Source organism: Sinohyriopsis cumingii, chromosome 17 (genome assembly GCF_028554795.1).
Source record: "Sinohyriopsis cumingii isolate HCF-2022 chromosome 17, ASM2855479v2, whole genome shotgun sequence".
NCBI classification, from domain to species: domain Eukaryota; kingdom Metazoa; phylum Mollusca; class Bivalvia; order Unionida; family Unionidae; genus Sinohyriopsis; species Sinohyriopsis cumingii.
The window spans coordinates 40,247,131-40,268,520 of record NC_142977.1 but is presented as its reverse complement, the minus strand read 5'-3'; the positions used below and the strand labels follow the sequence as shown (position 1 = coordinate 40,268,520).

Here is a 21,390-nt window from a genome sequence, read left to right as displayed (position 1 = left end):
GTCCTCTTAAGCCTGCTTTTTGTAGCTTAACTTAGTTAATTTCATTAAATATCCTTGGATTTATAGCAAATTGGTCATTAATTTGAAGGTTATAGCTTTTGTTTCAAGTTTTTGTCTATTATATAGATTGAGAGCATAATAACAAATAAATAGAAATGCATTTTTATCAAACTTGGAGTTGTGGATATTTCTGAATTTCTGTTGTCAACATGTTAACTCGGATATGTAAGGTTCAAAAGAATGAAAGAATGGAAGTAATTGACTCATTGTGTGGCATCAATCTCTTGGAAGAGAATGAAAGAATGGTTTGAACCGACTCATTGTAGAGCATCAATCTTGTAAATGATAGTGTGGAATGCTGGGAATCAAACTCTTTCAAGATGTTATCTATACTTTACATTTACAGGAGTTATATTCCTCTTTGTCTGTCCTCCTGGATTTTTGCAGTATTTCCTCACCAAGAATAGTTGGATTTCAACCAGATGTAGCATGCAGTTTTATTTTAATAAGGTCTTAAATGACTTTAATATCCAGCGTTCCACATTTAGATGAGTTTTATTTCAGAGTATTCATCCTTCTGACTAATGTTTGTGCAGCATTATCATGGATTGTTGGATTTCAGTAGAACTTGACATGCAATGTTATGTTGATAAGATCTAGAACAGTTTGGTTCCCAGCATTCCCCATCATCTTTAGAGGAGTAACGGCCAATGAATGCCCATCTCCTGACTTTGCAGTTGGAACATACACTGCCTTTTCTGTCAAGAAAGAATAATTTGCCGCCATTAAGAATTATATTTGGATTTTCCTTTATTCTCATGAAACAATATGGCAGAAGAAGGAGACAAAGTCACAATCAGAACCTTGTCTGCCTTTTATGGGGCAGTCAACTGGAGGTAGATCACTAAACCCATCAACCCATCAAGTTTGTGTATTCTTGCAACTACTTCCAAGGTTATTTCTTGACTTGATGGAAATGGCCAAGCAATGTTCCAGTCAGCTAACTTTGGTGTCCTAAGACAACTTCCTCTGCTGGAGAAGTGAACAAAATGTAGCAAGTGGGCCCCTTTTTCTATGCATAAATTGCTAGCAGTTCTGGTTTCATCTAAATTTTTAATTTTTTCAGAGTAGTAAAGACTTGCTGATAACTTTCTCGCGAGACTACTTGAGTGGAGAAGGGGACATAACTCGTCATCTTGGTTACTTGGGTTGCACGGTTACCTACACACAGACCCATCTGGATGAATTTGACTTTGCTGTCATCAAACTTGCTACAGATTTACGAGATGGAATCAGATTAACGTAAGTGGAATATTTTATACAATCATTTAATGTAAACAATGTGACTGCCTATTAAGCAATAATATTATAATAATTTATTTATTTATTAATAATAATAATAATAATAATTTGTTTTAGATTGATTGTCATATAGATGTATATACTTCATGGCTGATTCTGTTATGTCATAATTATTCATTTACTTGGTACTAAATAACACAAAGACATTTACACATATTTTATGAGCGTGACATAACCCAATATGCATTAAAGGTAATATGCATTGAGAGTGAATCATTTGGGCAAATTACAAATCTTTGCTGTGTGATCCAAGAAAATACATGTAGTTAGTGCAACTTTTGTGTACTGTGTGCAACCATTTGGTTGCCTACATTTATCATTTATTTTCCCTGGTGTATTGTGCTAGTTTTTTCACCACTGGGAAGGGTTCTTGAGATTTTTGTTATCATTGTTGTCGTTTGACTTGTTTTCAGGATTAATGACACTCAATCTAAAACTGTCAGCTCTGTTAAGGAGAGATCCTTAGCATTTGGCATGAGGGTAGGATGAGAGGAGTTGCATTTTGCATAAGGGTGGGATGGGAGGACTTGCATTTGGCGTGAGGGTGGGATTTGAGGGCTTGCATTTGGCATGAGGGTGGGATGGGAGGGCTTGCATTTGGCATGAGGGTGGGATAGGAGGGCTTGCATTTGGCATGAGGGTGGCATGGGAGGGCTTGCATTTGGCTGATTATATTGAAATCTATGGTGGGGTTTGCAACAAGACAAGGACATATCAGTCAAAGGGTTACATTATTTGTAAGATTACTTCCATGTTTGAAAGACCCTCCAAACACAGTCCATAGTGGATAACCATGTGCTGAACTTTCAAGTTCACAGTCTCTTGGAAAAGTTATATTTTCTGTCTTGGAAATGTGACAAGTATTATTATTAGTAGTGCAAGGATATGCTACAGGGAAATCTGCTTGTGGAATAATGTATGGCAATAATGTATGGTTGGATAAATGATTCCTTCAGATTGGTAAGTGCATGATTTGTCATGTCTGATTGCATGTACATCATTGATTCAGCTGAACACAAAGGGATTTTAACAGCTAGAAGAAAATGGGTTTGACATCACACATTTCTGGTTGTTACTAAGTTTTGGTAGTTTTTGAGAGAGTTGGTATTTTTGTGGCTAGTGATGTGTATAGCCTGTGTGTCTGGAACATTGTTTTCTATTAATTTCTGACATAAATATTTTCTCCAGCTTGAGTTTTTAATGCATAAAAAAGCCAGATCGGGCGAGTTTTCTTTTCATAGCAATTTTTTTCATTAGTGAGTGAAGCTTTCTTGCCCCAACTGGTCCCATAAAATAATCTTTTTTTTAACGTGTTTTGTTTCTCTCCTCCAAATATTATTTTGGTAATTTTCCAGAAGTGTTGGTGTTTGTTTGATTGGAGGTCTCCATTGAGCCAAGCAGAAGACAACAATGGTTGCATACCTTGATAAAATAATTCCTAGCACGTGGACACCATAACCAAGATTGTAATGTAATACATCACTCTGAGCACCTGACCATGATCATTGCAGAATTCCAGTTCATGATCATTCAGCGAAAGTTACAGATATAGACTAGTTGAATTAATTGCTGAATATAAATAATTTTTCAGCATATTTTGTATTTGTATTCTGGTTCTAATCCATATGGATTTTGCCCTTTGTTACAAGAATTTTGACTAGGTGCAGAGCCAGGTTAGTTGTAAATAAATGTATCTTTTTCATACATGCTGTAATTCAGGCATGTAATATATAGATTACATTTTTAATGCCAAAATTATGCTTTTTTGCCACTTGTAATATACATGCCAACCATTACACTTTTGGCATAATCATTATGCTTGTTTTTCACCAAATTATGCATTTCTCAACATTGTATATGGATTATGTCTTTTTGGTACATTAAAAAATAAAGCAATAAAATGTTCTTTTTGTTGTTTTTATTATCAACTCCTTAATTCCACTGCCATAAATTTGAGAATATTCTTAAATAGGTGATTGCTGCCATTCTGATCTGACAAAAAAAAGAAAAATCAACACATTTTTACAAACTTTAAATGAAGTATACCGGAGCAATGTAATGCAGCAATCTGAGAACCTGACCTCATTGCAGATTTCCACTTCATGATCATTTACTGAAATTTACACATGTAAAATAGTTAATGAGGTCTGAATATAAATAATTTTTCAGTATATTTTGTGCGTATTTTGGTTCTAATCCATATGGATTTGCTCATTGTGACAAGAATTTTGACCAGCTGCAGAACCAGGTTAGATGTAACAATGTATCTTACTCATACTTGCTGTAATTTAGGCATGTAATATAGAGATTACTCTTTTTTACACCCAAATTATGCTTTTTTGCCACTTATAATAACAATAATTATGCTTTTACCTCTTGCTTGATGACATGTATGTTATAATAGCAATAATTATGCTTATATCTCTCAGGGGATTGGCATATATGCCTCTTCTTTCAAAGGTTTGGTCAGACCACTCAGACAATGCATGGGTTCTCGCCCCAGTCCCAGAGCTGAGAGCATAGGTGGTGCACACATGTTCAGTTCTGTGTCTCCAGAGATTATGGTTCAACAGTTTAATCAATTTGTTGCTTGACAATCCCATGGAAATAACACTGGGGAGGTACCTGCTGTCGCAACATATACCCTCCCTCATGCATCGCACTCCACATTCTCCACCTTCAAATGATCTATCAGCCAGGGTTTATTTTCAAGCAAGATTGTCAAGTGCATCGTTCAGGCAAGAAGACAATCGACCTCCAAGGTTTATATCCCTTTTATAGAAAATCAAACCCATTATTGAAGAGTGGCATCCCTTATATAGAAAATCAAACCCCTCATTGAAGAGTGGCATCCCTTATATAGAAAATCAAACCCATCATAGGAGAGTGGCATCCCTAAAATATATATGTGTGTATTCTTGTGTATATACACATTCTTGTGTATCGACATCCACACTATTAGAGAGAAGTTTCTTATGTGAACCCTATAAAGGAATTTTATAATGATGTTTCACTTGAGGAAATCTTAAACTTTTTGAGAGATTGCAGTGTATGTAAAAAAAAATTGACTTTTCTGTATTTTATATAATTTATATTATATACTTTTTACATTAACATCTTTACATTGTATATTTTATTTTTTATCTTGTAATATGTTCATGTTCACACTTTTTGAAAGGATTTATCCTTTTGATGCTTTTCATTTTTCATTTTTACACTTTTTAAAAATGTTTAAATTTTAATTGGCACCATGTAAGTCATTGTACTGTGTTGTATGTATGCATTAATGCATGTATACATAGTCATACTAACTTTGAAGCTTGATACAAAAGGCTGGATTTGACATGTGAACTAACTCTATCCAAAATATCAGATTAAAAAGTAATGTAACAGTTTTTTTTCTTCTTCATTTACAGACGAATTCTAGAATTTCTTACTGGAACTCATGAACTACGTACGAAGTTGAGGGTCCCTGCCATAAGTCGACTACAAAAGGTTCACAACATGGAGGTTGTCTTCAAGACCCTAACACAGCAAGGTGTAGATCCAGGTACATATAGCATATATAGATTGTTCATTTGATCCTCATACAGAGGAGTCGTAAAACTTGTCAAGTACAAAACTCCAGCCCATTATGAGAAAGACTAAAATTATATGTGACATGTGAAGTATATCCTTATCATGGAAGATAAGCATTGTAGCAATAAAGTCCTGTCCCTAATATCAACTCAGACTTAGACTTTGTTGCTGGTTTGCCTTTGCTTCTCTTTCCTTGGGTCTCTGAACTCGGCTGCTGACTTGGTTCCCCTAGGGATACTTTTCTTTTGCCCTGTCATAAAAACATAAAAACCCATAACATATCATTCAATTTTATAAAAGTATTAATAAATAATTCACTTACGAAGCAGCTATAAAAAACTAAGGAAACCGCAAAATTGGATGTCCTAGATGTCCTTAACGAACCGAGTAATCAGCTAGGATTCCAGTCCTAGATGTCCTTAACGAACCGTGTAATCGGCTAGGATTCCGGTCTCTTACTAAATAAAGTATAAATAACATTCAGTCTCTAAAAACATCAATTAATAAATAACTTAAAGAGGTAATATATAAAAACTTATAAATAACATAACGTAGGAAACACACCCTAAACACCTCGACTAGTAATACCATAATAACCTTGAAAAGCTCTCTTCATACATGATATCTACTAAGAACCTCTATAAACAGCATAGAACATCTCCCATCCTTTTAGAACATTTTGAAGAAGAAAAAAAAGAACATAAACTTCTAGAAACTGCTGTTTATTTAATAAAAAATCTGTTCATGTTGATGAACACGATTTCCTGCTGAGAAGGAGAGAAAATAATAATACATTGATGTTTGTAAGGAGAAGACCACCTAAATCCACTTGATAGATTCTGTTAATCTCCTACTTCATATTATATATCGAGCTTTTTTTCACTTTCAGGTCCAAATGTAGTGGCACGAGATATTGTTGATGGACACAGAGAGAAAACACTGAAGCTTCTTTGGGCAATCATTTTGAATTATCAGGTAATAGCCATCTTTTTTATATATGTGTCTTGCGATTGGTGCATTATGTTATGGTATTGTCTTTCTGTTAACATTTGATTGTCTGACCTGTAACTTTGTAACAGAGATATTTTAATGAAACTTTGTCAAACTTCTCTTATGACCAGACATTTATCCATAAAGCTGTATGAAAAGGTAAGACATCACTCATTTGCTTTTTCATACATTTGGTGTAATTCCCAGACTATTTATAGTGCTGAGAAATATATTTTAATAGCAGCAATGAATCACTTGCTATTATTGCTTTGCTATATCTTTCCTGGTTCTTAAAACCAGTCAAAGGACATTATCCCTCCAGTTAGTTACTAGAGGTATAGAAATTAAAAGAAAAGCATGATTTCAGTGTGATACCTTGGTCCACTTTCAGAATCTCCTCCCTCTTTTTTCTTAACTTAGTGCATTGTTACATCTGTCTTTAGGGCAGCTTAGACTTTTTGTTTTCAGTCATATCCTTTATTATGCTGTATTTGTTATTTTCTCCTCAGTCCATGGTTTATTTTCTTGTATGTCTCCAGTTTCATTGATATTGAGAGTTGCTTCTTGTGTTTCATCCCACCAATAGAAACTGTTGTCAGGGTATCTTGTACCCTTTTGTTATGTTTATATATTCCCATTCAGCATTCAGCATTGCCTGAGGGTATTGGCAAATGTGGGCATTAAAAGGCAGCATGGGAAACTCACACCACATGTCTTGCATACACAGCGTGTGTTCACATGGATGGTTGTCCCAGATGTTTCTGGTCTAAAGGGGTTCAGGACTTCCTTATAGGGCCTGTGGAACCAGGAAGAATGGTGCTTCCTCTTTTCATCTAAGGGTGACCCACTTCTCTTCCTTGTGTATGGAAGATGCCTGTGGATGTGTTACTTCCCATTGTATGAAAATATCCTGTTTTATATATGTCACTTTCTAGTGTATGCAAGTCAGTTTCAGTTTTAGTGGGAGAGGTTCCAGAGTTGATGAATCCTAGTCCTCATGAATATCTTGGGTTGTACACTTCCTTGAAAGTGCGTTTTGCCTTCTTAAACTCAAGACCTTGAGAGCCTTTAAAATTGTCTAAAATTATTTTGAACGATTTTTAAACAATCTTCTGTTGTGTTACTGATTTTTTATATTTCTGGTTGTTGGTTTGTATCACTCATCATTCTGTATATGATTTTCACTTTTGCAGTCAGAATTTGAGGTTCTAGAAATTTATTTTGAGATCCTGTAAATTCCTAGAAAAGTCTTTGATTTTTTTTTTTTTTAACTTTTGAATTCTGATTGGTTTGTTTTTTTATGAAATCATGAAAATTTGATGCCCATGAATTTAAAGTGATTCACAGTAGATACTTTTTATTCATGAAAGAGGTAGGAACAAAAAAGCATATTATAATGGTTATTCTGTGTGTAATGTTCATCACAACTATGGAAAAATCTATTGACAGATCTTTCTTGAGTAATTGGGAATGAGGCCTGGATCCATTATTCTGGAGGAAAAATAATCACTCATTTGGGAATAAAATATAAGGAGACTGTTGCTGAAATTCAAAATTATGCATAATCATGAAATATTTTGCATTAAGATTGGAGCCCATTTACATTTTGGATATGGTTCTGTTTGGCCTAGAGGGATAGTTAAAAATGCCCCCAAACAGCTGAATCCTGGAACAATGCTGTACTTTGAACTGATAAGAGTAAAATTTTCAAAGTTTCAATTTCATAAATATTTGAGTTGAAAAAGTAAATTCAAATTGACATATGTTACCCAAATTTTAGTATAAAAAACTCAATATTAGACATCATAGCAATCTGACTGAAGTTTTTTAAAAGCTGCATTAAAATACAAAAAACACGCACACACAATATTAGAAGATCTAATAATATAGGGGCCATCTCAACCTTTCTTCACAGTAATGACAAACCTATTGTCTTTTTTACAGGTGGAGGTGTTGTTGAATGAAGAGCAGTTGACAGAGGAAGTCATCCTCTTGGAGAAAAGCCTAAAGGTTCAGAATCAACTTCAGCTTTTACAAAACCTAGGAAAAAGTAAGTGCTTAGCATTAGTTTAAATAACTGCAGTGTTTGAGTTATATTGTGATTTGTCTATCCATCTATCATGTACTTTAGTTGGCTGTTTTGTCTATATTTTTTTACGATAAGTTCAGTACTTCACAGGTTATACCATGATGAGACCCAAAAATGTGGTTTTGGTAACCCATCCTACCCTAATTTAATTTACCCTAATTTAATGTCCCTAAGCCTCATAAACTCACGTACAGACAGATAAGAAAAAACTTTACTGACAATGCTCAGTTGGTCCCTGATAACTGGTAATTTTAGATTGGAAACTTTGACATCAACGAACACAAGCAGGATAAAAAAAGAGTAACATAAACAAAACTTCATACGTTTGCCTGGTAGGGATCAAACTGCTGTTTGTAATCTCAATGAAAATTAGAAAATTGGATAAAATGTAGCTTTATCAATTTTCCAGTCATATTGCTACAATGCCTGCAGTGTGGCAGTGTATAGTGATATCTAGCACTGAGGCATCATGCTGCAGACATGTAGCATCATGTCCCAATTATCCTGACACCAGGTTGACCAGTCCTAACACTTACCTCTTAATGTTGAAAGCCAAGCGAGGCAGCAGCTTGTACCATTTTTGTAAGTCATTGGTATGATTCAGCCAGGGTTCAAACCAGCGACCTCCCACATCTGAGGCGGTTGCTCAAACAACTTAGGCTGCCAGAGCAGTCAATTGATTTTTGTCTGTATGTGCGTGAAGCTTGGTGAGACATTTGATTAAATTTTGTCTGTATATGCTATAGATAACAGTGGGCAAGAGTAGATGTCAGAGAATAATCATCCCAAGGACAAATGAGCATCAGTCTCAATGAAACATTTGTCCATAGCCAGTGTAGGAGCTGTTATTGCAGTCAGCCCTGAATTTTTGTTTTCATAATTTCCTTGTCCAGCTATTATTCACCTGCACATAGAACTTTCAGTTGATCATACCAGCTATTCTCAACTGTTTGAGAAAACCAAAAGGATGTAGGCGTATATAACCAAGTTAACAAAAGTGCATATGTTTGGCAGTTCCATGTGCTATTTATCTACACTGAGCTGTGGCCGTTTCCGTAGGTTTCTAAGAAAATCTTAGACTGCATTTGCATTTTCCCACTAAATGCTAGTAAATTTTCTTGTACATTATTTTTTCTTTTTCTGATGTGTTTTACATTTCTCTGCTGCATATGATGAGAATCACTCTTGCAAGTTCTAGCAATTTGAAGCCTAAGAGGGAAAATGGAATCCTCACCCACTGTTGTATGCAGAGAGAAATCACCCCCCTTAACAAAAATGCTGCAGATTGCTAACTTCATTCCTTGTCTATTGAAGGAGACATAGCCACAAATCATGATCAGGGGCTAACATCATTTGATTTCCAGTACATTCCATCAATATGGTAGGACATAGACCAGAACAAAATACTTTCTTACCTAGCCATGTTAACCATTTGACCAAAACACCTTGACCCTTTGCCCAAAATAGAACTGAGTTTGATGTGGTTAAATAAGTCACATTTTGAGCCATTGTCCAAAACTTTGCAAGCTCACCTTTGTTTTAAGACATGCTTTCTAATGACCCTAGTTTTGGCAGGCAGAATAAGTGAAATTCATGTACTTCAGTTGTTAAACTTCTTGCAATTCTGCCACTATGGTTTTCTTGCTGCCATGACAGCTGTAGGTTTTATTGCCAAATACAGGCTCTAGTCTCATTTAGAAGAGGGGCCCCGAGTGGTCTAAAGCACTGTCTGTTATGGATCACTGCCATCTCACCTCTGTCTGCATGGGTTCTAGTCTCGGATTCAGCCAATGTGGGTTTGTGAGAAAGTTTGCCAGTAGCTTCTCGTGGGTCAGTGGTTCTTTCCAGGGTTTTCCTGGGTTCTTCCTCCACCATTAATACTGGCCACCATGTATAGCCTATCGCATTTTGAAAAATGGCGATAAAACCCTACAACAACAACAACTCATTCAGAAGACTTTCATGTTGAAATTCTTGTCTTCATTGTCCCCTTATTTGTAGGGTCATCTTCAGGACAGCATTGAAATGGTACCAGAAGCATACAAAGTCAGTCAGAAGTTGGTAATCTCACTTGTTTTTCCACTGAGAAGAGGCAGAGATGATATTTATACTTGGGTTCTTTCATTCTGGATGTGTTTGGCTATTTGTTCAGCATACAGAAAATTAACCCAAGATCATATGAACATATGGCACACAACAGCTCCTGAGGTCAGGACAGTTGCTCCAGCCTCGTTGTACTGAATTGCTCTCAGAATGACAATTAAGCATTAGGATGGAAGTCTACAAGAGTTTCCAGGTTTCACCTGAAAGATTTTTCAGCTCAGAAGACTAAAATTGACTTGGTAGCTATGAATAGCTCAGTGGGCTACCTTAGCAGCTCAGGGTTTTGCTGATTCTGTTGAATTTACAAGAACAGATGTCCTCTGTTATGAGGCTAAAGATTATATTGTCAACAAGTTATTTACTCTGGTTGAATGCAACACAAAATGTATAACTGAACAAATTTCCATTAATTGACTAATATACTCAGTCTTTGTACATATTTTTTTTCCTTCAAGAAAACCAATTTAGACGCGAGTCTGGTGAACCAGAACTTCACACCAAAAGTCCTCGTCTGAACTTGCTGCTGAGGTGGTGTAGAGCTGTGTGTGCTTTCTACAAAATGAAGGTTAGTGCACTAAGTCAAATATAAGTACAATAAATGCCATATATGACTAAATCAACTGTAATGAGACATTGGATATTACAAAACACATTGGACCTCATTTATAGTGAAATTCTAACTGATATTCAAAACATTTGAGAAAGATGAAAGCATTAATGTTCAAGCATATCATTTTCACGCTACAAAAATGCAGCTGTGTCATTGAATGGTACACAGGACATTATGTATCAGAAAGAAAAACCTAATTTCTCCCTCATCTTCATGCAGTCATGTTCCCCTTCTGTAATCATGTTTTGGTAAAGAAAACAATTGAAACATGACTTGCCTTGGGTGAACGATTCTTCATATCTCCCCCTTATAAAGACAATAAATTATAATGTCAAGCACAGTTGGCACCATGTATTTTTTCCAGTTCTATTAAAAGCATATTTTACAACAATTCCTACAGCACCTGACATCATATTATGCAGATTTGTAATTCTACCTTTTGGTCAAACTTCATGGATTCAATTTTGGACGATAGGGTCAGGCTCATCAAGTAGCAAGGGTCAGTTTAGGCAGGCTTCTCGTGTTATACATACCACCTTAAATTGCATGTACTGATCATACAGTCTTTCTTTGCAAAATTTCCTCCCTATAGCCGTTTAGACATTGACCTTTGTCCATGGGAGTTCGAATCTCAGGTTTAGCCAGTGTAGGTACATGAGAAAACTTCCAGTAGCTCCCATTGGTCAGTGGTTCTTACCGGGGTTTTCCCAGGTTCTTTCTTCACCAGCTATATTGGCTGCTGTGTATAGCATATCTTGTGCTGAGGAACGGCGTTAAACTCCAAAACAACAACTTATACATTGTTGCTTAGTATCTTCATTATTTTTTAAAATTATTGTTGTTGCAATTACGACACGAATATCCATATTTTTTTACCAAATCACAAAATTTAGTACCCACATATTTAAAGTGATTCCTGTTATGTGACACCAGTATTTGATATCAGCCATCCCACAAAAATATACAAGTATTACAATTCTTGACATGGGACACAGTACAAAATATTACCTAACGTCAGATAATATTGGATAAATATTTGCAGAGGGAAATGCTTGGCATGCAAGAGAGAGATTAGTGCACCTTGTAAATAATGGCTGTACCTTGATCCATGGTATATTGTCAGTAGGTTAAGGCCACAGTACAAGGCTATAACCAGCTAATCTCACAAAAACAGAATCAGTGTGAGAACAAGATTTTATTTTTGAGAAAGTATGCATCTTATTTGACTAAAACATTTACAGTAAGGTGTTTAACTAATGATTTATGTTACAAGATTTTAAAGTTTGTAGCAATTGCATTTTGCAAGTATGTGAGTGTTCAATTTGAGCCCAGCTATGGTATTCTAACACCATCCTGTTTGTTTGAACCCCTTTACCAAATTTAAAAACAGAAGTCATCAAGGATATAAAAAAATGCACAAAACTAGGTCATTTCATTAATTGATTTATAAGTTCTAATCTGATTATCATCAGAGGGTTCTAAAGACTGTCACCTTGTTGGTGTTTCAGATCAATTGGAGTCTCTTTAGCAACACTGTTGCCATATTTGCCTGGATTAGTACAGATGTGATGTAGTTAACTGTCTTTGAAAATCTAAAAAATTCCATGAATTTTGGATTTACATCTCATTGAACACATGTATATTTCTTTGTTCAGTTTGTTTTAGAAATATTAAAACTTGACATTGCAAATATTGGATGCAGATGACTCCAGTTTTCACTGATTTAGGCTATTCTAGAAACCCGAAATGGACAGCGGAACAGTCTGTTGCTTGTTTACATAGGGAGCTCATTTTGCCAGTAATTTGACTGTGTTAGGAACCCTTTGGCATCAGATCAGAAATTATAAATCAGTGAATGAAATGACTAAGTTTTGTACATTTTTTTATATCCTTAATGCTTTTTGATTTTGCATTAGGTGGGGGGGTACAAATTGGAGGGTATGCTAATTCTATGAACAGGTGAGAATTTTATGGATTATACTGTTGTGGACATCATTCACAGCAGTCTTGGACCCTTATATATTTTGTAACAATACAGAATTCAGCAGCAGTGTAGAATGATTTACAATGCAAACCAAAATAATTTTTTATGGGAAAAAAATAATTTCACTTTGAATATTTGACATTGTTTGTGGACATGGATTATTTTGCTTTTACAGATTGAAAATTTCACAGTTTCCTTTTCTGATGGACGGGCTCTGTGTTATCTTGTCCACCACTACCATCCAGCTCTTCTACCCATAGAGGCAATAAAACCTCAGACCTCCATAACCTACCTGGAGGAGATGGAGGAGAAAGGTCAGACAAATCTGGAACAGAGCTTCAATGACAGCTCTAGCTCTGGAATTTTTGCAGGTACTAAATAGATGCATGATTTAATGAATGGTACAAAAACAGTACTAAATAGATGCATGATTTAATGAATGGTACAAAAACACGTGCTAAATAGATGCATGATTTAATGAATGGTACAAAAACAGACCTCATTAAGTTATATTTTTCTATGTCGACTATAAGGTGAAGTGTATCATGTTATTCCATTTGTCTGTGTGTCTGTCTGTCTGTTCCCATTTTCCAGGGTTTTCCATGCTACCAAGAAATCGTGAGAAAGAACAGGTTTGTTCCCAACTGCAAAGAGCTCCTTGAAATGTGCAAAATATTGATTAGAGTGAGGGAAAAATGTAATTTTCAGCTGCCATTTGATAAAAAAAATGTAATTGAGTCTTAAGTACACAGAAAGGGAGATAAATTTATTGAGTTTTTACTGTAGTTTTTGGAGGTTGCAGAGCTTTTAAGTTAGTTGAGATATAGTTGATGTATTGATAATTTGGGTTCTTCTCCTAAACATATTTGTATAGTCAGTCGCAAGTTTTCAGGTTTTCAGGTTATTGGATTAGTCAAGTAGACTTGTTTTAAATTACAGAATTTTTGAAGACCAATCTAGCATTACGATGTGTCAGCATGGCTGTAATGTGTGATTGTGGTGAGAGTAAGTGACAAATAATAAAGCTTTTCTTCCCCATTTCCCATTTTGATATGTAAAGTTAATGAAAATGTGTTGTGATAAATCTTTCCCATTTCCCATTTTGATATGTAAAGTTAATGAAAATGTGTTGTGATAAATCTTTCCCATTTCCCATTTTGATATGTGAAGTTAATAAAAATGTGTTATGATAAATCTTTGCTTATCACTTGCTACTTCATGCTGGAAACATTGTTGTAAGCAAATTTTTAAAAGTAATATGTGCCTCGCCGAAGCTGGCCTCCTCCATGGTTAATTTTGCTCACTGGCCTTACTAAATACATCAAGGGTGATTATAACAATAGATTCTTGGGGGTCCCATACTCAGAATTGGGACTTTACATACAAAATAAGAATAGAAGCCTTATGGTGTGCAAACTGTTGCTGATTTTGGACTGTAACATGTTTTCAGAGTTTCCAATTTATGGAGTGATATAGGAAAATGTTATTATTTTTGTAAACTTCTAATAGTATTTTATCAGCATTTTAATCATCTCACATGAAAATATGCAAAATCAGCATTTTATTTTCCATGACTGTTTTGAGCTTTGTACATCCACTTCTCTATATTCTTGTCAACTTCACCCTATTCTGACAAGAGATGGGTATTTTCACCCAAATAATAACGTCCAGGTTGGACCCTGACTTATTCTGATTAAATGCACTTAAAAGCATGGTCATGCTGAATGGGAGAAGGTGAAGGTTCCAGCAAGCAAGATTTACCAACATTCAACTGGGATATTTCAAAATTCCAAAATTCGGGGGTTGATAGGTGGCCCCAATTAAAATAGTAGAATCATTCCTGTACTTAGAAATCCACCAACCACTGGGGCATTTTTTAATGCAGAATCCCTTGCTATGGGTGTCCTTTACAATGACTGCATTAAATATACAGTACATACTCAAATTACATTGTAAATAGATGTTTTAGGTACCAACTTGACTTAAGTGAATTTTTTTTTTATCCCAAGGTAAATCATTTGAAAGCGTTTTTTTTGTCCTTCCCTTGCCTAAAAAGAACTTTCTTCATACAACCATCATTAGTTAAGCCAAGTAAAATTTACATTTTTATTCAGTAAAAGAAAACTTGCTACATGCAAATTTGGATGAATTGCAGTAGTTATACTTGATTCTAGTGATACAGACTTGTTTTGGTACACGGTCATATGTAAAATTCAGATGATATGGTACAGTCCCACAATAACAAAGGCATTTAATTTTAAAAATTTATGTTTTCTAACCAAGAATGTTTTTATTATTCTGTTCAGTAAGGGTCGCAAAAAAGGAAGAAGGAAAAACCCCAAAATTTTACCCAGTAAAGAAACCTGGAAAATTTTGTTTTCAAAAAGTGTGAATATTTCTACATATTATCTCAAGTTCTCCACCGTTTGCCATTCTCAGACTTTATAAATAGTTTGCATTTGAAGTAAAGAAGATCCCTATAAATTTTGGGGTGAAAAGTCACTGACTGACTGAAAGAAGTAAAATGGTTTTTGCCTGTCAGTATAACTTCTGAATCACAAGCCTGGATCAGTTGACATGTATTTGGGATAAGGAAGAAGCCTATCGATTTTGGGATCAGAAGGACATAGATCTCGGTTGCTGACTGAAAAGATGATTTTTTTCTCAGTAAAATATCCTGAATTGTACATATGAGGCCTGAATCAAACTGTATGGAAAGCTTGCATTTAAAGTATGAGAGAGGTCTGTATCTTTTGAGGTTAAAAAGTCACAGGTTAGGTTAATTGTGTTTTGTTCTGTTTTTTTTAAATGGTGTCTTGCAGAATAACAGCAAGTTCTATGATCATACTTTGTTAATGGCTTGCACCTAAGGTAAGAAAGTCAGCCATACCTTAACAGTGAACATGTAAATTAGGGGAAGGCATTTACTGTACCATTTGCGTTACATTTTTGTCACTATTCATCTGGGTTCAATTGTTTTATATTTGTTTTACATTTATCAGTATATAAAGAGGGCTTGAAAATGTTCAGTTAGGTGCTTGTTCTGAAGGGCACTTGGGACTTTTGCTACATGTATTTCACTCATCCTATTCAGTATGTACTGAATCTGCTTAATTTGCCACTCATCCAGTCAGATAAGCAGTTTGCAAAGCAACTTGCTTATCCACAGCCACAACTTGAAAATGCCGAGTTTGCTAGCCCTAAAAATGTAGAGAGCATATGCATGTACTTGAAGCAAATGACGCTTGTCAGAGTTGCTAAAGACAGTTGTAAGGTGATAATTAGCATCTATTTAAAAAGCTATTTGGCAGTCAAAACATTAAACGTTTGTTGTTGGCTGTTGCAATGTAAGGTCTTTGCCAGCCACAAGAGTACCATATTTTGTTACATATATCGACGACAGCAAAGATTTAATATATTTTTAGGGTGAATTCATGACAAAACTAAATTTCTGCAGGTAAATAATTTTTCATTTAATTAATATATTCCTAATTTGAAAAGATCATTCAGAAAAAAGAATGGAATTTTTAAAATAAATGTATGTAGATAATGAGTCAACACTAAAGTTAAATGAGTGCAAGATCCAGAATGAAAAATTCCAGTGCTGCCACACTGCAGACATCATAGTGATATGACTGGAAAATTGTTAATGATGCTTGGAATGATACCCTTATTTAGACTCATACATAAACTCAGATCAATAAAATGAATCAAGGAATCTATTGGAGAAGGAATATTTTGGATGAGCTGTGTAAAATGTGCAAAATTAATTAAATATCGTTGTGTGTACCGTTGCCCTTTATCTTCGCATGCTAGTAAAAATATTTGTCCAAATCGTTATAGACCACTCCAGTGGCCAAATGGTTAGATAAATCTGCATCGGATGCGAGAGTCGCGGGTTAGAACCCCGGCCAAGTCATACCAAAGACTTATAAAAATGGCACTAACAGCTGACTCGATAGGTGCTCAGCATTAAGGGGGTTAGTGTTACGACTGGTTGGCATAGTGTCAGGATAATGTGACTGAGTGGGACATCATGCTACATGTCTGCAGCATCATGCCCCAGTACTAGACATAGCTATAAACTGCCACACTGCAGACATCTTAGGAATCTGACTTAAATTTTTTTAAGCTATGTTAAAATCCAAATCACACACACACACACTCACTACTTCATGAAACATTTATTACAGTAATGTAAGTGTCCAAGGAAAAGATAGTACAGTTTTAGGTAGCAGAACTATCAAAAGAAATAAGAACATCAAATTTTTTGTGGCACTACTAGTGCATTACTACTGAATCTACTCTTTTGCTTTGTGTCACTTGCCTTAAGTGCGGCACTGAAATGGTTTAACACAGCAGCCTTACCTTTGACATGTGCAGCATAGTCTCATAAATCAGCTCCCAAACCTATCTTGATACTGATTGATGGTTTTGGGCCTATTCTTTATAATGTGAAATTTCATGCAGATGCTTTTGTTCCACACACATTGGTGTACGTTTTAGACTTATTGGTGTTTCTCACAGTTCTTGGTTACAGTTGATTTGGTAGTATGTACAGAATATTTCCAGACCAAATCCTGTCTGACAAATCGTAAATGTACATGGAATAATACAATGCTAACTAAAGTGGCTTTTTCTACATAACAGACCCCTCCCAAGTCTGGCTAAAGGACCCTCAGACCCATTTCACATTTTCAGGTGTTTTTTAGAAAAAAAGAAAGAAAATGTCTGAAAAATAAATTCTCAAAATACAATTGGTGTGTATGTGTCATCTTTCTTGCAGATGTTGAAAACCCTGAAGTATTTGAGCAGTTGTTAAATAATGAGAAGGAGAACTTCAAAGTCCTATATGAAAAGGTGAGATTACCAATAAGTGCTTTTAATTTGATCAGATTTGAAGATTTTAATATAATTGAGAAAACCTCCTTTAATCGTTGACAAGGATTATCTTAATATTTTCAGAGACACCATATAATTTCAGAAAGTATGGAACAGATTGATAGTAGTGATTGTCATTTCTAGAAATCAAAAAGTTCATTCATTAAGGAAATGATCAAGACCATAATCTTAGGACATATTGATTTCGTACATGTAGCATATCAGCAATGGATATTTAATAGCATCAGTACATTAGCTGCTACTATTGCCTTGATTTATCTATTTCCTGGCACTATTTTATCCATGGAGATTATTCTCTCCAATTAGCAGTTGGAGGTCTATGCACTTCTTCACTAGTCTCATGAACACTCAACACTTCATTTAAGTTGTCTTTTGACATTTCTGCTGTCAATAATATTCTTTTTTTATGTTGTATTTGAGGGTTTTTTTCTCATCAGTTCTTTAACTTTATTTTCTTATATATGTGTCCCTTTTTGTTGACTTTGAGGGTTTTAGTACATAGCTAGCAAAGTTGTTGTTGTAGTAGGGTTTAACACCATTTTTCAGCACAAGATAGGCTATACATGGCAGCCAGTATAACTGATGGAGGAAGAACCCTGGAAAACCCTGGGAAGAACCACCGAACCGCCAAGAAGCTACTGGCAGGCTTTCTCACATACCCACGTTAGCTTTCAGCTTTCACACACACACCATCTGTTTAATGTGTGCTGGGTGTCCCATTTGTTGCTTGTGAAGTGACAAGGTTTGGGACTTGGCATAAAGCCACCAGAAAGAAGGGTCCTACTACTTCTGTTTCAAATCTGCAGGACCTGCTGCATAACCAGGAGGGGTCTACAGCACTTCCGAAATTAAGGAAGGTGCTAGTTTTAGCAAGGAGGAATCCTTGCACTCCCCTGTGTTGGGAAGTTGCTAGGACCCAATACTTAGTCCTGTCTCCTTGGCACAATGGAGGAATGATTGTCTCACACATAGCAACCTGAATTTAAATCAGGGAGATCTCATTAGTTGGAGTCAAGTTCCCTGAACAAAGACTTCCCATTAAGGTCTACACAGTCTAATCCGTTACCAGGCAGATCCTAGATATTCCCCCACCACCTCTGGCGGCCTTGTTATCAAGGGCAGGGTAGAGGACTGCCATTTTTATGTAAAGTACCAAGTCCAATCCCTTTCTCCAGATAGAGCTGATCAGTAGATTATCCCGATCCCAGTCTGTGAGCAAGAACGGAAAGATAATTAATAAGTAGTCAGAAATTCCTTCTCCTAGGAGGGAGATGAGATTCAATAGTCCTGTCTTGTCCCTTGAGTGAAGACCAGAGATGCTGCCACAGTGTGCAAGTGCTAAAATCATGCAGAATTGTATGCATTTGTGCACTTGGAAAGCAGTAATGCATGAGATTTCACTCCAGTTAGTTGAAAGCTGTGCAAAAAATATGCACTCAGTGCCACGTAGAATCATTACAGTGGTCCCTCTCATGAACATCCCCCCCGACCAGCAGCCACCCACTCATTACAGCCAGAATTCCTTGGCACTGACAAGTTTGTGTTCAAAAGTACCCCTCGAGAAAGGCCACCTCTCTGACACGACCAGCGGCCAACATATTAGTGCACAAATGTAAAATTTACCCCTCACAACCAGCCACATTTTATTATTAATATATGTCCAGAACCAGTTTTTAGTTATGGTAAGGTAAATCATCTGATTATTTTTCCTGATGTCTGCTTCCAGATTTCAGGTTTTCATTACTGAAAAAGGTATTGGCTGAAGTACTTGTACCACTAAGGTTACTGATATATCATTAACGCTGATATTTACATGAAATGGGGTCAGCATTGTTTTGATAGAGCTTTGGGCTTCATACAGTGGATTTTTCTTTCTTTTTTGTGTGTTTTAATTGATGATTACAACCGATGTAATTGTCAACATCATAACATGGTCAGCATGGGCTAAATATAAATTTTGTGGATTAACACACAGAAATTAACCTTGAAGAAAACATAGTATCAGACAAAGATTGATAATCACTTGACAGTACATGTATCACTCCCTTTATAAACAAGGCATTTCATTTACTCTACAACAGTTTCTTCTGCATAATTTAAATTGCAGTACTGTACAATTAGCAACAAAGGGATAAATCATTACAGAACTTTAACATGTCATCGCATAAACAGAAATAATACTTTAGATGAAAAGTAAAAGTTATATGACTTGATGACAATGGGGAGAGTTCACTTGCCCATCAATTTTATGTTGGGAAGACTCAAATAAACAAGATCATAACATATAAGGAGAATATTCTATAGCAGTGGGAAAATGGAGTAAATGGAAAGAGAATTATTTTAAATACAAAACAACATATGTACCAAGATTTAAATAATGTGTTTGAAAGGTTTTGTAATGCGCATGCCAACAATACCCCGCTCAGATTTCATGCCCAAGAAGAAGAACTATTAATTTATGCTACCTTGAAATAACTGTTTTTAAGACAAGAAAACATTTAAATAATTAATGCTAGTTTTAAATGAAGATGTTACTGTTTTAATATATATTTCTTACTACATATACATACACATCTTACAAATATAGTCCCCCTCTGGAATGGCCACCCATATTATACAAACACTTTCCTGGTGCAGAAGGGGTGGCTGTATAAGAAGGAGACCACTGTAAATAACTGTTAAAATAAACTAAATAAAATATTCGAAAAGTAAGAATACTTAATTGATAAAATAACCCTGTCTGTTCCATATTATGCAGATGTAATACAAAGAAGATGCTTGCAAATCCTGCTAATTATTTAAAAATGAAAGATGCATGTCTTAGATGAGTTCTGCAGTTGATGTCATTTCCAAGCAGCATAAGTGTGGTTCTGCTCCCCACTCCCCTTCTAAGACTTCAGTGCATCCGAAGTAGGATTATTGGCTGGGACCTGAGCTCATCTTCCAATCACATCCTTAGAGCTTATAGGGGCCCCGAGTGGCCGAGTGGTCTAAAGCGCTCTTCGTTACGGATCACTGCCATCTCACCTCTGTCTGCGGCGGTTCGAGTCTAAGATTCAGCCAATGTGGGTATTGTAGAAAGCTTGCCAGTAGCTTCTCGTGGGTCGGTGGTTCTTTCCAGGGTTTTCCGGGTTCTTCCTCCACCATTAATACTGGCCGCCATGTATAGCCTATCGTGCTGAAAAATGGTGTTAAACCCCACAACAACAACAACAACAACTTAGAGCTTATAGAGCTTAAGTCTCAAATAATAGTGGCGGTCACCTCCCATTATAATCTCTCTTCAGCTCCCTCCTTTAGTCTTTGGAAGGATGAATTGTCTCTGGGGGCACTTTAGCTCTTACTGGAGGCTGTTGCACAAATATTAAGGCATGTGCTCTCTGTGGAACCTTCTACCTCAGTAGAGATGCCACCTTGAAGATGTTTAAGGTCTTGCTGAGCTACAGCAAGAATCTTTTGGGGGCGGCACTACTTGAGGTGGATATGGTCTTTAGAGGTCTCAACACCTCCATAGTATCACAGGATTTGAGAGACCTCCAACAACTGTACCTGGCTGCATCACTGGGCCTGTTGAAACTAGCTTATAGGCGTGCAGATCCTAACTAACTGCTGGGATCTTGTCACACATTCTTCAAAGCTAGCCTGGACAGACACACGAGCAGCCCAAGTTCAAAAACTCCTTCCCACTGTCTTTCACTGGACGAGGCAGTCAGATACGCCAATGGAGGAAGTCTTTGGGCTCCTCCATCTTTCCTAAGGAGGGAGATAGTC

General features: G+C 36.1%; 1 protein-coding gene across 1 annotated transcript in view; it reads left to right on the top strand.

The window, feature by feature from the left end:
• LOC149778474 (uncharacterized) overlaps nucleotides 1-21,390 on the top strand; it is a 96,521-nt gene that overhangs the window by 37,018 nt on the left and 38,113 nt on the right. The window contains exons 11-17 of the mRNA XM_089939336.1: nucleotides 1,127-1,302; nucleotides 4,779-4,912; nucleotides 5,831-5,916; nucleotides 7,876-7,981; nucleotides 10,579-10,688; nucleotides 12,893-13,088; nucleotides 17,504-17,577. Coding sequence (XP_089795462.1) covers nucleotides 1,127-1,302; nucleotides 4,779-4,912; nucleotides 5,831-5,916; nucleotides 7,876-7,981; nucleotides 10,579-10,688; nucleotides 12,893-13,088; nucleotides 17,504-17,577 — 882 coding nt within the window. The remainder of the gene's footprint in view (nucleotides 1-1,126; nucleotides 1,303-4,778; nucleotides 4,913-5,830; nucleotides 5,917-7,875; nucleotides 7,982-10,578; nucleotides 10,689-12,892; nucleotides 13,089-17,503; nucleotides 17,578-21,390) is intronic.